Source organism: Eimeria tenella, genomic scaffold (genome assembly GCF_000499545.2).
Source record: "Eimeria tenella Houghton genomic scaffold, Eth_scaff48, whole genome shotgun sequence".
Lineage (NCBI taxonomy): Eukaryota > Apicomplexa > Conoidasida > Eucoccidiorida > Eimeriidae > Eimeria > Eimeria tenella.
The window spans coordinates 29038-49526 of NW_013543388.1; the positions used below are offsets into that span (position 1 = coordinate 29038).

Genomic DNA, 20489 nt, shown 5'->3' on the forward strand with positions numbered 1-20489 from the left:
AAATTAAAGTGCAAATACAAATGCAGCTACAAAACATGCCAATGCCCGACGCATTCGCAAATTCAATCCAAGAAGACAAATCAGAAAGACAGTTGGCTCCGTAAATTGGGCGGCTAAACCGCCCCCAAATGCCCTCAGAGCCCTATATAGGGCAAGTAGAACAATGTAGACACTAAACTAAGTTGTAACTAAAGCATAAAGCTCATAACTCTTCCCTGCCCATCTCATTGATGGCCCCAAACGCTGTAAGCGCCACTAGCGCCAGTTAAGCTAGGATATGAGGGCAGGAGGGGCGTTGTCTAGCTTCCATTGTATGTTTTCCTGTGTTATCAAGCGAGATAGACGGATAGGCCGCCACTTTGCGGGGCCCCTCAGCCCCAAATCTATGGCTATTGAGTTGGGCACAAACTTGACAAGTTTGTAGTCCGCGCTTGTCCGACCCCCTAAAGCACAAACATCACACAACAATGAGACAAAGCTCAGCGCACGCACGTTCGCGCACATACATGTACATATTATAGAAAACTAGGCGCTATACAGTCGACTATCACGGTACAAAGACGTACGCTGCATAAACAAAAATCTACATAGTGTTCTCACAGCTACGCGCACGCCTGATAAACACAAACGTGGGCATTAATACGAAACGCGTATTAATGCCCACGTTTGTGCAGGGACACCACAGCAAATGCAGCACTTAAGATAAACACGTAAACAGGGCAAGTCTTCAGTGCTAAATCTCCCTGCAACCTGGTACTGCAGCAAAGATCCCTGGGCGTATATACGCACGCCTTGACGTAAAAACATGCTTACAAAACAATTCCGTTCTAAATTCCTGCGCATTTGCGTACCTGGTATTGAGGATGACCATGAGCTTCGCCAGTAGTGCGTCCTGTACGGATCCAAATCAACCACCGCAGCGACGCCTGTCAAGAGCACACTGTCTCCCCTGAGGAAGAAAAACAAGGAACATACAAACTTGGACGCTGTGTATTTAGTGAAACAAATATGTGAATCCATGAAGTACGCGCATTGGTGTACACATATACATATATACATTCATATGCATTGAGTGCGCCCGAAACAGCATTCATGACCACTTCATTATTGTGAACGTCACGGCCCACATCCACTTAGTACTATTTACATTTGACGACCAACCAAGCTGCTGGATCTCGCCTCTTCTGCTGTTTCTGTTGCCTTTGCAATTTCCTCTGCCGGTCGTGATGGAAAGCTCACGTAGACGTATCAACGTAGAGCAGGGAAAGGGGATTTCCAGCCTTGAATTGCTCGAAGAGATCGCTGGAGGCACTAACGGCAAAATGAATGAAGTTGAAGGGTAGACTGAAGGAACTGCGTTCACCTAAAAGAGACACAAGGTGAAGGACAGGAAAGAGATGCAGCAGTCGACAAAGCTCAACAAAGAAGATTAACAGACGAGCAATGATAAGCAAAGAGAAAAGAAGGGAAATGTATAAACCCACAAGGCGCAGAAGCACTGTGATACAGGCTCACAAAAATACATCAAGAGCAGTTGTCTGAAATGAAAGTATGAAGCAACCACAAAGGCACGAACAAAACTGCACAGCCATGTGTACTAACAGCTCCAGAGCTACAAAGGCTAGCAAATATAAACAGAGACAGGCAAGTGAGCAGACAGACAACTCTACAGATTGCCGGACTGACGAGACAGAAGGAAAGCAGTAGAACATATCTCCTCACAAACACATAAGAAGCTCCAGAATGCGAAGCTGTGTGAAAAACGGAGCAAACAACATGACATTGAAGATACAAAGAAATAGAAGCACACAACAACGGGACGTGAATGAAAGAAAAGCGTAGGAAAAAAGCAGCATATTTGAGAAATTGAGACAAAAATAACGCCACAGGAGGGATACTGCAGCACGTGAGAGGACGTAGACACAGCAAGTAAAAGAAAGAAGGCACACTAAACACTAAACAGTTTCACCCCACCCGCCACTAGATATGTCAAGGAATTATTCTCCATGCCTTTGACTAAATTCTTCGTCGGAAGACGCAGCACCCTACTCTCAGGCAGGTGCGGGTCCACGCTTGCTGCACACCAACAGCAGCAGAAGCAGCAACTAATGCGGCAGCTTGCAACCTCAATTCTAAAAAGAGCCACAACAGCAGCAGCTATAGCAGCTTCAGCAATGAAAGCAGCAGCCGCAGACACAGTCGACAATAAGATACAGAAACCCAGATAGCACCAGCTACAGCAGCAGCAGAAGCAGCAACAGCTCCAGCGCACTTGAGACAATGCGATTATCTTTTGCGCCTCCTGCTATGCAGATGCATGACAGGGAGTTGGCGACAATCTGCAGCGACCAGACAGAGCAAGAACGAGGCTGTTTCCCCCACTGCTGCTGCTGTTGCTGTTTCACGTCTCTGCAGCTGTTTCTTCCTTTCCCCTACTTCCGGATCAAAATAAACTGAGCAACTTGCAACAAAAATTGCACTAGTAGAAACAACAAAAACGGCACACGCAGCTATTGCAGCCTCACCTGCTGAGCCGTTTTTAGCGCTGCGTCTTCCTCTGCTGCAGCACGAGCTGCTTCCGTTTGCTGCTCCTGCCTTTGCACCAACAGAGACTTGAACAAAAGAACGGCAGCAACGACGGGGGAAACCGATATCACCACAAACACCAATACTTTCATCCACGTGCGCCAGCGGCGAGTCGGAGGCGGCGGTGGTGGCTGAAGCAGAAGCAGCAGCAGCAGCAGCAGCACAATTTCCTGCAACTCTGCAGCGACAGCGACTGATGCCGTAAAGCAGCAAAGAGCAGCGCTGTCACGAGGATCTACGGGAGCAGCAACACGAACGCAGCTCAAGTAGAGTCCGCAGCAGCGGCCCCAGTAGCAGCAGCAACTGCTGCAGCCACTGCAGCAGCCGCCAATATTCCTGAGCAGCCCCAAAAAGCCAAAAGCAACTCACAGGCGGCTGTGCAGCAAAGCCTGCACGGTACTGGGGAGGCAGCTCTGGGGCCTCGTGGACTCCAGCACTGAGTTCAGAGGGCTGAGACGGCTGAGCAGCAGCTGCTGCTGGGACTGCTTCTGCCGCTGCTGCAGCAGGAAGTGGATCTTCTTGCTGAGCGGCGTTACTGTGCTTGCCTCGTTGCTGCAACGAGAAGGAGCGGCGCAGAAAGCATCTCTGCTGCCATAGCACCTTTGCAAGCGGCAGTTCTGCTGCTGCTGCAGCTCGCCCAGATGCAGCTGCATTCGCGCAGAGCCACCGCAGCTGCTGCTTCTGCTGCTGCACTTGCTGCATGCCGCCTCTGCGGCTAAGTCCCGATGCAAGGAGCAGGTCCTTCCGGTTCAATCCATGGCGTTGCAAGTCAGTTTCGCTGCAGCAGAAGCTTCTCACGAGTGGAGCTTTGGGCGCCGTTGCTGCTGCTGCTGTTATGTTTGCTGTCACAATGTACCGCCTTAGTGATGCGGCACCGGAACATGGGGCTCTGAAGCCCCCCACGAAGACGACGTGCGCTGCCGTTGGCAAAACCATTGCACCTTCACCGTCACTGCACGGAAAATATCCTTAGCTTCCACTGCAATGTCTGTTGCAGTGACTGCTGGAGCGGCTGCTGCAGTGGCTGCTCCTCCTGCAGCGGTTGCTGCAGTAGCTGCTGCAGCGTTCGCTGCAACTGCAGCTGTTGATGCGCTAAGAATGGCGGGGTGGGAACGCTAGGATGGTGGGTTCCATGGGGTGGTACTGCTGCGCTGTTATTGGAGGCTGCTGCTGCTGCTGCTGCAGGTCTGCAGAGACGTGACTTTCGATACTGTGTTCCCTATCACGTTTCTGGAGACTGCCTGGATTCGGGAGCAGAGCAATGCTGCTGCTCTAGTTGCAGCAGCTGTCTCTTTCTGCTGTTACTGTTGCTTTTGATGCTGCTGCTGCCGCTTCCTGGGGCCTTATTCTGTCTACGTTCTAGCCTCCCTCTGAGCACTGGGAACGAACCCTAGGGAAGACGGGCCCCCCAAAGTCTGCACAGCAGACTCCTGCGGCTTGTTGCCGCTAATGATCAGCCAGAAAAAAATCAATTTGTTGCTAATGTTGCTTGTACTGTGATGCTGTTGCAGACTCATCCCCTCAAGCGTGTATTCTTGCTGCTCCAGTTGCTGCCATGCTGCTGCGCTGCAGCTGCTGATGCAGCTGGCGGAGGGGTGGTGCTGCTGCTGCGGAAGAAGGCAGGCTTCTGCCACTGCTGTTGCCTCGTGACGTTGCTTTTATCGTTATATCTACATTTTGATTCTTGAATGAACTGCTACAAGGCTTCAGGCCATCATCTGTGCTCTGCGCTGTCCTGAGGCGTCGCGGCGGCGCTCTCTTCAGCAGCAGGAACAGCAACATCGAACGTAGCAGCATCTGCAAGTACTGCCGTTTCCAGTTTTTTTCTACCGGTCCCTTTGTCGTTCCTTGGCTCCTGCTGCGCCGACGAGCTCAGCTTGATTCAGTTTTAGCGACAACAACAGCAGCTGCGGCAACAGCAACCTCAGCAGGCGCACACCCTCCCTCATCGGGGGCACGTATTTCTTGCCGTTTTTATTGGCTTCTTAGGGCTTACGTGTATGAACTTGGTCTCATCTGCTGCAACGGCTGCAGCAATCACAGAGGCCCGTGTAACATGCTGGCTCATTAGAGGAGGCGCAGCAGCAACTGCAACACGGCAAGACGCCGCCAGAGCAGCATCAAGGGCAGCCCCTTGGCGCTGCATTGGGCTCGCCCACGATCTCCACGGCTGCAGGCGAGTGCAGCAGACAGCAGCAGCTCCAACACAACCTGCGCTCTCCCGAAACAAAGTCTTGCAGCTGCGCTGTGTTCACTGGCAGCAACAGGGGCACCAGCATCAGCAGATGCCGCTGCTTCTGTCTCTGCAGTGCTTCCAGCTGATGCAGCACTCCCGAGGCTACCGAAGCCACAGTGGCGTGGGTGGGAGACGGCGCAGCAGCAGCAGGCAGCAGCAGCAGCAGTGAACATGGCGACTCCCCGAGGCCCCACACCCCCTGCACAGACCCCTAGGGGTCCCACAGCAGCAGCAGCTGCTGCAGCTGCTGCTGCCGTTGTGCTGCCGCAGCCCTGCGCTCCTGGCAGCCGAAAGGCAGGCATCAAAGCTGTACCCCGCCCACTCCAGAGAGCCTTGCCCTGCAGCGGCAGAAGCACCAGCAGCAGCAACAGCTGCATCTCGACGACTTGCAGCGGGAGCAGCAGAGCTGCATCTGCGTGCAATGGCAGCAGCAGCAGCAGTGGCAGCAACTTGGAGGCGGCGACGGAGTCAACAGCAGCGCCGTCGCCCTGGCCTCGCGTGAAGCAGCAGCAGCAACAGCAGCAGCAACAGCAGCAACAGTTGCAGCAGCCGCAGCAGGAATGTTGTGCAACTACTACGGACGCAGGGAGTATTATGTTGGACATGACAAGTCGCCGGTCAGACTGTTCAGCCGCAGCAGCTGGTGCAGCAACAGCTGCTGGTGCTGTTGTCCCTAAGTCTGTAGCAGCTCAGCGAGGTCAGTCTGGTGCAGCAGCAGCAGCAGTAGCAGCAACGGGAGAAGCAGCCCTGCCAGAGCCAACCGACGCAGCGCGGTGCTCCGGGTCGAGCTGCAGCGACGCAGGACGTGCAGCAGCAGCAGCTGTGGATGGAAGAGCAGCAGCAGCAGCTGTGGATGCGAGGGCAGCAGCAGCGGGTGCTGCTGTTGCAGCGGCAGGAGCTGCCGCATCAGCTGCCGCTGCTGGGTCTCTAAAGGTTCGTGCTGCAGCTGCTGCGTGTAAGCGGCAGCAGCAGCCGGTGCTGCCGTCACTGCTGCGTCGCGGGGTGGCCCCTTGTCTGTCTCTGAAGGCCGAAGGCGCAGCTGCAGCAGCAGTAGATTCTGCTGCAGCACCAGCAGCAGCTGCTTGTGCAGCGGGCGGTCGGGGCTTGTGGCTAAGCATGCAACAACAGCAGCAGCAGGCAGCAGCGTGTCTTCATGCCGCTGGGCTGATGCTTGGCGTGCAGCCGTCTGCCCACGCAGCAGCAGCCGCAGCTGCTGCTGCTGCTGCAGCAGCCGTTGCTGCAGCTTCATGCGCCTCGAGAGACTCAGGGATGCAAACAGCAGCAGGCTTTGTTCGAGCTGCTATACCCGGACTCACTCTCGGAGTGCCGGCGGCGCAGCAGCAACAGAGGCAGCAACAGCCACAACAGGAACAAACAGGACTGCCCTGCAGCAGCAGCGAGGCCAGTGGTTTACCAGCTGCGCCTGCACCTCCTGCTGCTGAGGAAGCTCGTGTTTCAGCTTCTTTGTCCATCAGATCTGCTGCGGCTGTTTCAGCAGCGGCAGCGTCAGCAGCAGCCGCTGCTGCTGTTGCTGCGAACCCACACAGTCTGCTTGCCTGCGCAACGCCCTGTGGCCCGGCGCCCGATGCAGCAGCAGCAGCGGAAGGGATCCAGTTAGTGAAGATGTGTAGACAGCCGCTTCAAAGTGCTGCTGCTGCTGAGGACCTTCACAGTGCATGTGCAGGCAGCTCTAGAGATGCAGCGGCAGCAGCAGCATCAGCAGCAGCAGGAGCAGCAGCGGGACACCTCTGCAGCCGCTGCTTGAAGGGCTGCGAGAGGTACCCCCCAGTGCACGGCTTGTGCTTCCTGACGAAGGGGGCCTGCGTCACTTGGCGGCAGCGGAAGTTTGTGCTCAGGGATGAAGCGTGGCTTGCTGCAGCAGCTGTTGGAAGCACCAGCAGCATCAGCAGCACCAGCTGCTCAGTGTCAAGGGATCGGCGGGCTGAGCCGGAGCAGCACATGGTGAACATGCTGGACCAGGATGGGCTGAAGGGTGCTGCTGCGGCCCCGTTTGCTGCTGCTGACTGGGCCACAGCAGGAGCAAGAGGACGGCAGCGGCAGCTGCAGAAAGCCTCAGCAGAATGTGACGCTGTGAGCGCGTGTTCCTGTCCAGCCATCAAGTTGCTGCAGGAGGCGTCGGGCAGCAGCAGTGTCAAGGAAGGTGAACACCAGACACCGCGGGCCCAGGCAAGCCGGATGAAATCTGTAGACGATGATGGCGCTGCCGCTGCTGGTGCTGCTGACGCAGCAGCTGACACTTGCGGCAGTAGTAGCAGAACCCGCAGCTGCAGCAGCGACGAAGATTCGCCAAGACGAAGCTGCAGCAGCAACAGCATTGGAAGCGGCAGCAGCAGCAGCAAGGCCTGCACGTCTTCCAGTTCATTCAAATGTGGGGAAACGGGTGCCCCTGGAGAAGCCAGCAGCAGCACCAGCACAAGCAGCGACTGCAACAGGTGGTGTGTGGCATGCGGCTACAGCTGCGTTTCCGACCCTCCTTCTTGTTGGTTTGCGGCTGCGGCAGACCTCTGCTGTTTCCCGTTGTCGCTGTACGGGTCTCATGCTGCAGCACGGGAGGCGGCGGTGCGTTATTTGGTGAAGCAGCAAGGCCGCATCACCTTCATTGTCAAGCAGCAGCAGGACGAGCTGCAGTGGCTGCTGCAGCCCTCAGCGATACTGTATGAAGACCACATAGCAATGCAGCAACAACAGCAACAGCTGCAACAGCAACGTGCACTGAAGCAGTCCGAGGCATACACGTTGAGGGGGGAGCAGGAACAGGAACCACTGGCACCGCAGAAGTCGCATTTCCATGACGTGGAGCAGAGACTACCTCTGCTGCGGTCCCGCAGGTCGCTGCAGCAGCAGCAGCAGCAGCAGCAGCAGGAACGACCCGACCGCCCCAAGAGGCAGCTTCCTCCGCGGCTTAAGGACCCTGAAGGCGCCGGGACTGTGCCTGCTACAGAGAGCAGCAGCAAGAGCTGCACCTCAACCCCTGCAAAAGCAGAAGTTGTGGCGAAGCTAATAGATGGTCCGCGAGCCACACAAGGGGCGGACTCTGCGGGGCATGCACTAGCTACACCAGCCAACCCAGCGTCGAAATCTCCAGTTGGTGCTTTCAGCTGCCAAATCGGCCCAAAAAGTCACAGAACTCCCCTGTCTCGCTCGATGAAACTTTGCGGGGTCATTCCGAGGGTGGAGCAGCCGCCTGGCTGTGAAGGTGAAGAGGGGGCAACGGTCACAGCAGCAACAGCAGGATATCGTGTTGGTGACTTCTTGCAGGGATTGCTGGCTTCTTCAGGTGGCGGCTCAAAGCAACAGCAGCAGCTAATGCGCACGAGCAGGAAGCGGAAAGCTGCTGCTGTTGCTGCGGAGGGCGCTGGTAGCTCATGGTGTGGCGGCCCTCGCAGCAGCAGCATTAGCACCAATGGCGGCTGCGTTCTCAGCAGCATGAATCGAATTTGGGCTGAGAAGGAAATTAACAAGGAGGGCCGCCTGCTGTTGCGCAATGCGTTCTTGTCTGGTTGTATGGTCCCTTTAGGGGAGGAGTACGCTGTCTGTACTCTTGACGATGTTGAGGCAATGCCACAGGCAGAACCATTTGTAAGGGATTTATGTTGCCAATTTGCTCGTGGTGCTGTACTGCGGGTTAGTGTGCTTGTGTGCGCCGCGGCTGCAACTGCGCCGATTTTTGATTAAGCCTGACAAGGCTGCGTTGGAGGCAGCAGCTGCTGCAATGGCTCTGTTGGTGATCCTATTACCTGTGGTTCCTTTGTTGCTATTGCTGCAGTCGCCATTGCTTCGTTGTTGCTGTGTTTGCTTCAGTCTTCGAGCTGGTACTTGATGCAGATTTTCGTGCAGACACACAAGCTGCAGCGCAGCCAGGTGATGGATGTGGGGCTAACGCGGCAGCTCCTGGCGGCTCGGCGTTTTGTCTACTTGCTGTCCCCGTACGCTGAGTCAAGAGCGTTCGCTGCAGCGGCAGGCTCAGAACCCACCGCTGCTTCGGATGCTGCTGCGGCTACCAAGCGCCCACCTAGCCCACCGGCTACCCGGCAGCAGCTTGCCTGCAGCAGCAGCAACAGTGGCGGTAGCAAGTTGCAGCATGCAGCTGCTCCTGCAGGTGTCAAATCTGACGGATTGTGCCCAGTGGCCACCAGCAGTGGCAGCAGCAGCAGCAACAAAGTAGAGTCTCAGCAGCAGTTGCAGCAGCTTGTGTCGCAGCAACAGTTTACGTTTGCTGCTCAGCAGCAGCTAGTGTCCGCTCAACAGCAGCATCTGGTCCTCCAGTACCTCATGCGCCGGCGACAGGAACAGCAGCAGCAGCGTTCTGTAGCGACAGTAGGAGGCAATTCGTTAGGTGCGGGAACGGCGGTTGGTAAGACTTTTCCCCTTGTACCAGGGCACGCTTGCAGAACCCACGGCTAATTGTCTAGCGGCTGGCTAGTCCGCCAGCAAGCTTGTTTGAGCTCATAAATGCGGGCTTTTGTCTTTGCTTTTGGGTGGTACAGCTACAACGGACGCACAACTCCACCCGCAGCTGCTGCAGCAGCAGCGCATGCAGCAGTGGCATCAGCTTTGGCAGCATCAGCTCCTGCAGAGGCTGCAGCAGCAGCATTTAACGCCGCAGGGCGTAGCTCCGGTAGCAGCACACCAAGCGCTGCTGCAGCAGCAGCAGCAGCAGGGAGTGGCGGCCTTTTGGTTACAGCGGCCGCAATTGCGGCTTCCCTTTTGGCCTTTGCTGCCGCAGCAGCAGCAGCCGCAGCAACAGAAGCAAAACGCTGCACCGACAGCTGCAGCTGCGCAACCAGCAGAGGCTACAAAACAGCAGCAAGGCTCTAGGAACACAGCTGCGACTGTCACCTCTGATGCTGCTGCTGCTTCTGTAAAGGCGTGTGCTTCCAAGGAAAAGCATGAAGAGCATGACAACAGCAGCAGAAACAACGCCACAAGCAGCGGCAGCGGCTCATGCCGCGCAATGTCGGGATTGTGCGATGCGGGCAGAGGCCTGCTGCCACCTGGATATGGCGAGCTGCCGCAACTGGAAGCCTTAGTGGACGCTGCAGTGCTGCTGAGCAGGCACTTTAAGCCGAGCCCCCAGCCGCATACAGGTAATTCTGAAGCACCAGAAGCTTAGGCAGCAGCAACGATGTGAGTTTTGCGTAGCTTTTTTTGTGTATCTGGACGATCAAGGGGAGCCGCCTATGCATGCAAGTAATATCTGCGTTTTGCGTAGTGCTGGGTTTTCTTGTGGTGATGGTAGGGAAGCGTCTTCTGCATGCGCTTGTGCCTTTGCTGTTGCTGATGCAGAAGCGGGAGCTCGTTTGGACAGCAGAAGGCCGCTGCACTGCGTGTGGCTGGATGAGCGGCGACAGCCGCAGTGGCGCTGCCGGTGGACTGCCTCTGCTGGTCGCCGTTTTAGCCGGACATTTTCAGTCAATCTCTTCGGTTGTAAGTCCTGCTGATAAGCAGCTGCTGAGGCTTGGTAGTGGCCATATTTTTTGGCGGGCCAAGATGTTGTGCGCTGCCGCGACTTCGTGAAATGGATTTCGTTTTCGGACGTGGCACTAGTGTCTTGCTCTTCGTGCTGTTGCTGTCGCTGCAGCTGCGCGGGAAGGGTGTTGTGCTGCGCTTCAGACGAACCGGCGAAGCGTTTGGCTGTCTGGTCGAAGCTGCTTGTCTCCACGCCTCATCAGAGACGAGCGTGCCTTCAGGTTTGCTGCTGTCATTGTTTCTGTTGCGTTTGCTGCTGGTATGCTTGCGCTTCTGCTGCGATATGACTGTTCACCTTAGTGCTCAGATTCATTTGCGGCTGCTTCTGTCTTTATTAATTCCTCAGGAGCTTTGGGACTCGGTACAGCAGCAAGTACGACATCCGCTGCCTAGCGAAGTGGCCGCGCTATTGAAGCACGGGAAAGTCAAGCCAGAAGTTTGCTGTTTCGAGCTGAGGCCGCCTGCACTCCTGCGGCACCAGCAGCAACTGCTGCTGCCGCATCACCTTTCGCATACAAAGGCCCAGGACCAGCAGCAGCAACAGGACCAAGAATGCGATTCCGTGACTTCCACGCCTTCGTCTCCTGTGATTGGGCCTAGCAGCAAAGAGAAGCAGCAGCAGCAGCAGCAGCAGCATGGTCTCCAGCAACAACAGCAGCAGCAGCCGAAGCAGCATCAGGACACAGAGACTGCGTTGAACTCGTCTCATTCTGACAGAGGTAAGTGTTCTCGGGCAATGTTGGCAAGCCCAGCAGCGCCTGCTGCTGAAAGCTCTGGTTCTGCCCTATCGAGCTCTGATCAGCCGAGTCGCGCTGCCGTTGCTGGAGCTGCAGTAGCAGCAGCAGGCGAGGATGAACAAGAATCCTCGACAGACGGGCATTGCTCGCCCGAAAACGCAGCAACAGCAGCAACAGCAGCACCAACTGTTGGAACAACGACAGCAGGGGCTGTAGCAGGCACAGTTGCCGCGGTGCGTCGGCGGGGTTTACGTCCGCGCGCAACGGAGAAAGGAGAATCAGAAACAGCGGAAGAGAGGCCCAGCTCGGCAGTTGTTGCCCTTCCGGTAGGCTCGGTTGCTGATGCTGCAGGCAGTCGGCGCAGTGATGCGGCAACCACCACAGGTGCTGCGAGGGCCACTGCAGAAGCTGCCTCGGCGAACCAAACTAACAGCAGCCGCAGCATCAGTGGGTGTGGCCGGTCAGGCGCAGCAACAACGCGGGCAGCAGCAGCAGCAGCTGCTGCTGCTGCAGCAGCTGCTGCTCCGGCGTCTGCAACAGCGGTGGAGTCCTCGGTGGTGCCTGCGGCTCGCGTTGACAACTCGTGCAGCGGCCACAGCAACAGCCTTCATAAGCAACGGCCACCTAAAACGGAGGTGGCTGATGCAGCGTCTGCTGCCTCGCAGGCGGCAACTGCATCGTCACCGCGAATTTGTACAGGGACAGACACAGGGAAAGCTCGGGGAACAATGCTGCTTCGATGCCGTGAGGCACGGCAACAACAGCAGCAGCAAGGACAGCAACAGCTCCAAAATGGGAAGCGCCGCCTTGCGGATTCAGCTTCAAGCGATTCGAACAGTGAGACGGAAGAGTGCAGCACCAGCACAGCAGTGCCACGCCGCAGCTGCAGTGGCAGCAGCAGCAGCGGCAACTGTAGAGCTTCTTACACTGGAGGTGCAGCAGGTACAACAAGCGCCCGATTGCTGCAGAGCAGCACCCGTCAACAAGAAGGCCACAACACCGAAGGTCAATTAGTTTTAACTGCGCCCGTGTCAGCGGGTAGAAACAGCCGCAACTACGACAATGCAAACAGCAGCTGCAGTAGCATCGTCGCGCGACGGGGACGAAGGAAGGTAGCTGCCGCAGCTGCCAGCAAACGATGTAGCAGTAACAGCAGCAACAGTAGCTTTTCATCGCTCTCCGCTGCTCACGAGACCCCTGTCAGTACACCGAGATCTGCTGCATCCACTACGTACATGTCGCTCAGACCCAGGTCTTCTGCAGCAGCAGCGACGCGCAGCAGCTCCAGCAACAACCCTTCTTCCCCGCTGCAACCGCAGCTGCAGCAACAGCGAGTCTCAGGAAAGAGGCAGCCTGTGCACGAAGAAAAAGAAGGCGCATCGTCTCTTGCGGCTGTTGCTGCTGCTGCTGCGCAGAAGCATAGGCATACTAGCGGCATTTGCAACAACAGCAGTAACAGTAGCAGCGGCAGCAGCAGCATTCAGCAACGACCATTTCTTCGTTCGCTACGATCTGTATCGACAAGGGCTGCAGCGGCTGCAGCAACAGCTGCTGCATCTGGCCTCCAGGACTCGCCACAGCGAGTGCCAAGAGCAGCTGCAGCAGACGCATGCACACTGAAGTAGTTATGCTCTCGTTCCAGTGTGAAGCTAGCATGGAGCTACATGGGGGCCTCAAGTGGACGTCGCTGGCTTGAATTTTTCTTTTGCCCAGATTCTGTTGCGGCAGGCGTATTTGTGTTTTGCTGCGGCAGGCGTTACCTGCTGGTTGCAGCCTCTACACAGTGGGGCTGTAACGGCGGCGGCTTCAGCTGCTGCTGCATCTTTGCAGTAAAAATGTAGCAGGTGGCAACGAGTTGTTTGTTCATTTCTGTCCCTAACGTCTCTTTCTACCTTTCGAGACCAGTTTTGTCTTGCTGCTGCCGTAGTGGGTACTGCCGGTTTTGGGGGGGAGAATTTGCTCTAGTTGGTACTGCAGCAGAGCAACGCTGCTCGCTCTTGCTCTCCCTTGCTGCTCGAGCATCTCTGGAGCTACTGTGCAGCCACAGACCTCTGCAATCATGCCATACTGGTGCTACTAAAGTGTAAGTTCGTCTCAACAGCGCAGCTTAATCGGTTTACAAGGGGGCAAACTACCAACCATGCGGACGGACGGCACGCCAATAACACTTAGAAACGGAGGAACCCAGCATTGCCGCGCTTAGCGGATTGAGCCGAAGGTGGTGGTTTATCAATGAATACAGTAGCAGCCGAACAGCGGCATGTACCAATGCTGCACAGCATCGGAGCTGGCATGTGGGAGTCCTAGATCAACTGTTTTCTCAGACCTGCGAAGGTTTACCTATCCGAAGGGCACTTCCTTATTTACACGCCGATGTGCCTCACATCCCCATTAGAACAGCTGAATGAGCCCTTGAAGGCTTCACCGCATGCGTAGCTGTTGCTGAAGCGGCCACTGTTCTCGTAACAACCTAGAAAGTGTTAATCGGCATACTGCATTTGAAGGGCATACCTTTCTCAGGTACGACCACAGTGCTGCGCAGGCCGCTTCTGGGGCTGTTGAACGGAAAGTGTTTCAAGCTGATGCCCAAAACTACCGCGGAGCAGCTAAAATTGAAATGGAAACAGCTAGAGGAAACTACGGTAGTAACGTAACGACGGCACGGATAAGCATCAGTCCTGGGCTTGCTGCAACAGGTGAAGCTCTCGGGGCAGCAGCAACATGTTTACTGTAGCTCTCGCTGTTTATTGCAGGTGCCTCATGCGATCGCGCTGCCCCTAGCTCTCACGCAGAGCAAAGACCGCGTCAAATGGTCACAAAACAGTCTGATTTTACTGCTGCTGATGCAGCATACCTGCTCCTACTGTTGCTGTTACTGCACACGACGAGCAAAGGCAACAGCCAAAATCACCTGCGTGGCTTTTTACACACAGCATCTGTGGTGCACGGCATACATATTCTTAGAAGCTGCTGAACAACTCTAACACACCCCGTGTACTCAGGTGTCGCTTCGTTGGGTTTCCAGTATCTGTTCGTCCCGCAGTCTGATGCAACAGCAGCAGCGACCCCACCAGCAAACAGGAAAAAAGCAACAGTAACGCTTCATATTTCCTATCCAGCAATTTTGTTGAAACCTGAGTGTCATTCAGGCACCGCCCTCTTGCCCTTGCTAGCAGTGTAGGTTTTCCTCTCTGTACTTCTGCTGACGCTGCATCAACTGGTGGAGCACATGAGGCAGCAGCCCGACTCACCGGTATCTGCACGACGGATTTAGCTGGCAGCTATAAGTGTAAGCAAAACCGGTGTCGAGTCCCACTACAACCTGTGGAGCAACAACACGAAACAGCCACAAAAACAAACAGAAACAAGAGCAAACAGAATGAGAGATAGATGCATACAGGCAAACATCGTGAAAGTTCGTGGGAGGAATAACAGTGATTACAAGCCACAGAAAGTGTCCGCAAGAACGCGACAAAAGGTTGCAACCGCAGCAGCACTCTATATCGTAATACAACCGACAGATATGCCATGCAAAGGGAGCTGTTGCTGATACTGCTGTTACTGCTGTTGCTGGGCTTTGGTTGGAGTTTCTTTTGCATCTACGTTTTTCTCAAAAGTTCAGTGTTTCTAATCCTGTGTAGTCCATGCTCCGCTGCTATTAGAGCTTCTGCAGGTCCCACTGCCACCACGTGATCTCTCGGGACCTCACTTCAAATTCATCGCCCGGAAGTAGGTCAGAAGGGGCTACGCACGCGACACTGAGACGCAAAAGCACCAAAACGGACTACAGCATCATTAGTAAGAGGAGGGATACCAGCAAACAACGATCTTTGCATGGCCTCTGCAGTCACCGGTCAGCCTTCACAAACCGAAAAAAAACAAAGGCTAAGCATTACCATGCCAAGACAGCAGCAGCAAGCAAAAAAAGGCCATGACGGAGACACGGCCATATAAGAAAGGTACATACAAATGCACAAGAATGGCAAGGCCTAGAACTGGGTAGAAAATGGAACGGAAAGTTTCCGGAAATGCAAGGATTGGTAAGGGCTGGTGAAGGCGTAACACAAAATCCCATAGGTATACCAGAAGTATACGAAAAGAATGATATGATTGAACGAAAGAAGCGACGTTGATGGAGAAACTAGGGAAAGAAAAAGCGAAATGAGTGGACAATAGCCAGACCTGACTGATGGGTTCAAAACTGCTCGTACAACTACAGTTGGCTCTAGTGCTGCAGTTATTAAAGCCACTTACCACCCCTCGGCAGTCGATGGAAGAGATATGCAGCAGTCGCAGCTCCGCGCATGCAGCAGACGCTCACTGATAGACGCCGGGAGAAGCATAGACGTGACTGAAGCCAAGGCAGACTGCGTGCAACAGCAACTACAAGCAACGCTACACTGTGTAGCCGAAAAAGGCAGCATCAGCAGTTGTAGTGGCGAACTGGCTTCAACTGCAGCAGTACAAACAATAGCTCGTTAGAGGCAACAAGGGAATACGCAAGAACAGAGCAGCAGCACGCGGGGAAGGGATATCACCGTACAGCAGCAGCCCCAGTAATGCTTGATAGCTTGCTGCTGTTGCTGCCAACACCACGTACGGGTGGCGTTGGAGTGGCAGTGGCAGGTGCTGCGGCTGGGGCTGCTGCAGCAGTGACAGCTGCATCCGCTGGAGCTACAGGGGCAGTGCTTCCACTGCTGCCTTCAGTTGGGCTGTGCATAAGGGCTCGCAATAACTGCTGCTGCACGGCCACCCCACACTTCGAGTGTTTCTGCAATTCTTCTGGAGACCAGGGCAAGACGAATACGAAGACCAAACCATCACCCTCTGTAGCAAAAGAAACAACAGCAACGCGGCAGCTGCAAAGCATATGTTACAGTCAGCGAGGGAGTGCCTTTTCAGCAGCTCAAAATATAACAGAATTATTGGCAACAGCAGGAGCAGAAGCAAAATGCCTTCATTCGCTCCAGCTTTTGAACCCGTGGGCGAAACCAATGCAGCAGCAACAATAGCAATAGCAGTAGCAGCAGTGATAGCCCCCCACTCGAAACCGTAAAGATACGGCTGCAGCCTGAGAAGGCAAGAGAGAATTTGCGGAGCTCGCCAGTTCCTTTCTGTAATGCGCCGCAAGCAGCTTCCCCTGTTAAGACAATACAGCACTGCTGTCGATAGTCGCCCGTTGCATCTTGGTCTTGGTGCTGCCGCTGCTGCTGCGTGCCTGAAGAGCTTTGATCCTTCATAGTGGTTTCACCGGGACAGTTTTCAGAAGTAGTAAGCCACGTTGGCGGCGGTAGAAGCATTTGCTGTTGCTGCTGGCAGCTGTTGTGCTTAGCACCCTCGGTCTTTTCACAAAGGGCTTTCAGTGACTCGGCAATCATTTGCATGTTGTGTCTATCCACCGAGCTACCATCAAGAGGCTCGGGCACTTCATTATCTACAAATGCTGCTGCTGCTGATGCTACATTGGATGTTCCTGCTGCTGATGTGTTCTGGCTAAAAAGCGACGGAGCTGCTTCTGCAGCTGCTCGGCTGCTGTAGCTGTTGCTGCTGCTCCGGCTATAAGGACTGCTGCAGCCTGAAGGAGTGAAAGCTCCAGGGGTCTCCACGTGATTCCAATCTGCTGATAGTTTTGAGCTGTCACCGCTGTTGTTTCTCTCGTCTTCTTGTTGCTGCCGCTGATATTCCCCAGACCCTTGTCTGCTGGCCCCAGGCGCAGAAAGCATAGGGGTTCCACACAATACCCAACCATCCTCGTCTGTGTCGCGCCCTGCAGCAGTTGTCGCACTGCCTTCCGCCTTTGCTGTCTCTGCACCGGTTGATGTTGCTTTTTCCGATGCTTCGGCTTCAACATCACATGGCTCGTGCCCATTGTGATCACCTACATCAGCCGCAGCAGTGGGCACATGCCCGGAGTGGCTGTCTCTGGGTTCCAGAATTTCCTTTGGCCCAAGCGACACGCTTCCAGCACGCCCGCTTCCTGAAACTTCGACTGCCCCATTTCTAAGGGAGCAACATGAAGAAGAAGCCAATTTTCCGGAATGTAGAGCTGCTACAGGCAGCAGTAGAGTCTGCTGCTGTTGAGATGGTAGATCTTGAGAAGTATCTTCAGCTGTTTCCGTAACTGCATCTTCAGCAACTGAAGCATTTTCTGTCTGAGCGAGATCTTCTTCTTCTTGCTGCTGGTGTTGTTCGCCTACTTCCTGATTTCTCTGTTGTCTCTTGCCTTCGGCTGGCTTAATGCTTTCTTGCTGCTGTGTTTCTTGTTCCATATTATTCGCTGATTGTGCAGCGGGGGCCTGCTGCCTCTGCTGCAGCTTTGCTTCCTTCAGCTCTCTTTGCTCCTTTTTCTGCTGTCGCTTAGAAGACAGCTTCCGTGTGTCGGCAGCTGCTGAAGCTGTTGTAGCCGGGCCCGGTGCCACGACTTTTGTTTCTGCTGCTTCTGGTGTTGCTGTGGAAGCTTCAAGTCTTGTCGCTACCCCATCTACCTTGCCTCTGGTCGCCTTTGATACTGTGGATTCTTCCATCGTGTTTTTCTTCGTGTGTTTACTCTTCTTGCTGCTGGTGCGAGCTTTGCTACAATGGTCATCAGCGGCGCCGCTTTTACTGCTGCTCCCCTCAGCACTATCACCTTGACCCTCTTCTTTTCTGCAGCGGCCTGGGCTCTCAGTTCTGCAGCTGCGAGATGGCTTGCTGCTATGGTCCGTGGAACACTGTCCAGCAGTGCTCGTAGTCTCGATCGAGGCCTTTGTGGTGTCCTCTTCCGCGCAAGAGTTGCTGCTGTTGCTATTGCTAGCCACACTGGGATGCAGCGACTGATCACTGACATTCGGCAAACTAGGCGGATTCGTTGGTGGCTGTTCCTGTTGTTGCTGCTGCTGCAGCTGCCTCTGTTTCTGCTTAGACGTCCTTCCCTTTGCTGACGCTCGGATGCCGATGCTGCTTGCTGCATAATCCACGTTGCGCACACCATCTATGGCAACAGGGCCAAAAGAAGCAGGTGAAGCAGAGACACCGACAGCAGAGGCTGTAGGTGTTGCTGCAGACTCCACGATATCTGGCGCTACACCAGCAGTGCCTTCACTTGAATTTTGAGTGGTGCTTCCTACGCAGCCTCCCTTTTTCTGCTTTTGTTTCTTCCCTTTTGCCTGTTTTGTTTGCTGCGGCTGTTGCGGCGGAGCTCCTGCTGGTGCTTCCGTTGCTCCTGATATCAAGACTGCTTCTGCATCTGCTTCTTCAAGCATTTCTGCCTTTTTCCGCTGCTCTTTTCTTTTGCTGGGCAGCTGAGAAGCACCCGCGGCAGTTGGCGCTTGTGCAGATTGACTAGTGCTGCTGCTGCTGCTGCTTCTCGGGTCAGCCGCGTGCATGGAGAGGTGCTTCGTCCCCTGCAACAGCATCTGGGGATGGTGCAGGTGCAGAGACAGAAGAAGTTCCAAGGAAGGAACTGAGAGGATGCGGACAACGGAGCCCTGAAGGAATGCACAGGCCCCACACAATACTGCTGAGTTGCAACATCAGCAGCAACAGCAGCAGTAGCGCCCTCTCACCGTCAAGGCTGCCCCTGTCCCGTGTGCATGTGCTCATGCGCTGCGACCACTCGGCCTGCAGTGGCACCTAAGTGCACGCAAAATATGACCTCTCAGTAGACCGTAAGGACAGCTTCACTGTCCTCCGTTGCTACAGTCGTTGATAGTAAGAGGCGTAAGCACAGCAAAAGGAGCAGCAGTTGCAGGATACAAGGCGTGAGCGTAAGTTCTACCAGCTGATGCAGCAAGTGAACTAGGAGTCGTCAGCAGCACTATTGGAAGCATCAATGAAAACACCAACAGCAGCAGCAGTCTGACACTCTGCCCCGACCTTCGAAGAGATAGCAGCAACAAGTGAAGCCGACGCAGAAAATGCAATAGACCTCAATGGAGCCTCATGTGTGCATCTCCAGGCAGCGAACCGCGCGCTCAAAAGATCGAAAAGGCAAAGGACGCCGGCACTTCCTCCCCTACAAAGCAAAAAACAATCACGCAACACACTGTGTAGCAGAAAGTTGAAGAGACAGCCGTGATTCAAGGAAGCAACGCGAGGAGGTAGGGAATAACAGTGCAGACGAGACAGCAATACATGCCAGCATCAGGCAAACAAATGGACGATACACGGGCTGACGAAGAAGAAAACCAAAAAGAATAGGGGCAGCTCGGCAGATAACACGACGAGCTGTCATCGTGGAGTTGCAACATTACGACTCCCGCTGATGTATGATATCTGTTTCCTTCTCCTGGCTGTCCCTACTATCGTGCCTCCGTATGGTCTTTTAAATACATTGTTGCCTTTCTGCCTTTGTGTGTCTCGCAGCATTCATGCGTCGCTGCCTTCAGTGGTTCCCCTTCATCCCCGTACAACTGCGCGTGGACGCTACGCCAGCAATGCCACCGGCAGCATAAAACGAAGGAAAGAGAGTCCTCACGAACACAAATTAAGCCGTGTGGGGACCCACAGAGGTCGCACTATGCAGTTCTTACTGTGGTCCTGCAGGAAGGGCGAGGTAACTATGCTGAGGGCTCCAACCCACGGCCATAACAGCCTGAGTAGCGTCGGCCGCAGCTGCAGCAGCATGTGCCTTTCCGTCTGATGCAGCTGTCTCACCCACCCAGGAGTCTGGTGGCAGGGCGTCCGTTCCTCCAGCAGCGGCTGCAGCAACTGCAGCCACTGCAGCAGTGCCGGCCGAAACAAAAAATCCCCGCGGCTGCTGCGGCAGCACGGGATGCCTCTCCAGTGTGCGCAGCAGAGTCAGAGACTGCAATACAAATATGGATATATGCTTTTCATTTAGAACTACCAATCTCGCGGGGGTTATCTTAACGCCGCAGATTGCGTAGGGCTGCACCACGCAAGCGATCAAACTGCTGTTATTGCGGCTGGGGCTATTGTTGCTGCTCGCGCTGCTGGAAGCAGCAACTGAAGGTTTACAGTTATACAGTCGAAGCATGCGGCGGCTGCTGCTGCTGCTCATTCCACTTCCTGAATAGCAAGCACCACAGAGGTTCGTGCGCTAAGCATGTTCCTTGTTCTGCTCGTAGATGCCATGTTGTAGGTCCAGGCACTGGGGCCTGTAGGCCTGTAACCTAAGAAGTAGAAACTGTCTCGTAGCTGCATCAAGTAGGACAGCAAAGCCACTGAGAACAGCAGCAGCATCAGCAGCCGCGTACCCACAGCTGCAACAAGGCTCGTGCTTAGCAGCATTTCGACAATGGTCACCGGACCACAAACGCATGTGTACATACACCTAAGGGGTCGTACACTCCACACCAGGAATCCTGCTGTGGTGCCGACACAAAGACAAGAGGAGTCGCTGTTGAACCCCAAGAAGGTCACTGCTGCCTTCACTGTGGGGAACTTCCCCTGGGTAGGGCTGTCTTCTTCTGCTGTGGCGACCATTGTTTCGCTGCTGT

At 54.9% G+C, this 20489-nt stretch overlaps 3 protein-coding genes across 3 annotated transcripts; 1 reads left to right on the forward strand and 2 right to left on the reverse strand.

The window, feature by feature from the left end:
* Positions 1–270: 270 nt before the first annotated feature.
* On the reverse strand, positions 271–3522 carry ETH_00001320 (uncharacterized protein; the record flags this gene model as incomplete). Its single annotated transcript, XM_013377200.1, has 7 exons — positions 271–443; positions 852–949; positions 1240–1363; positions 1975–2076; positions 2273–2339; positions 2526–2717; positions 2956–3522. 7 exons carry the CDS (start codon positions 3520–3522, stop codon positions 271–273), a joined length of 1323 nt encoding a protein of 440 aa, XP_013232654.1.
* A 1471-nt stretch (positions 3523–4993) lies between these two features.
* On the forward strand, positions 4994–12674 carry ETH_00001325 (glycoprotein 96-92, putative; the record flags this gene model as incomplete). Its single annotated transcript, XM_013377201.1, has 6 exons — positions 4994–8422; positions 8645–9197; positions 9331–9930; positions 10130–10270; positions 10457–10533; positions 10659–12674. 6 exons carry the CDS (start codon positions 4994–4996, stop codon positions 12672–12674), a joined length of 6816 nt encoding a protein of 2271 aa, XP_013232655.1.
* A 2033-nt stretch (positions 12675–14707) lies between these two features.
* ETH_00001330 (uncharacterized protein) lies at positions 14708–20475 on the reverse strand (the record flags this gene model as incomplete). The annotated part of the gene is made up of 7 exons (XM_013377202.1): positions 14708–14807; positions 15304–15416; positions 15593–15876; positions 16094–18515; positions 18904–19042; positions 19560–20058; positions 20247–20475. 7 exons carry the CDS (start codon positions 20473–20475, stop codon positions 14708–14710), a joined length of 3786 nt encoding a protein of 1261 aa, XP_013232656.1.
* Positions 20476–20489: the final 14 nt, after the last annotated feature.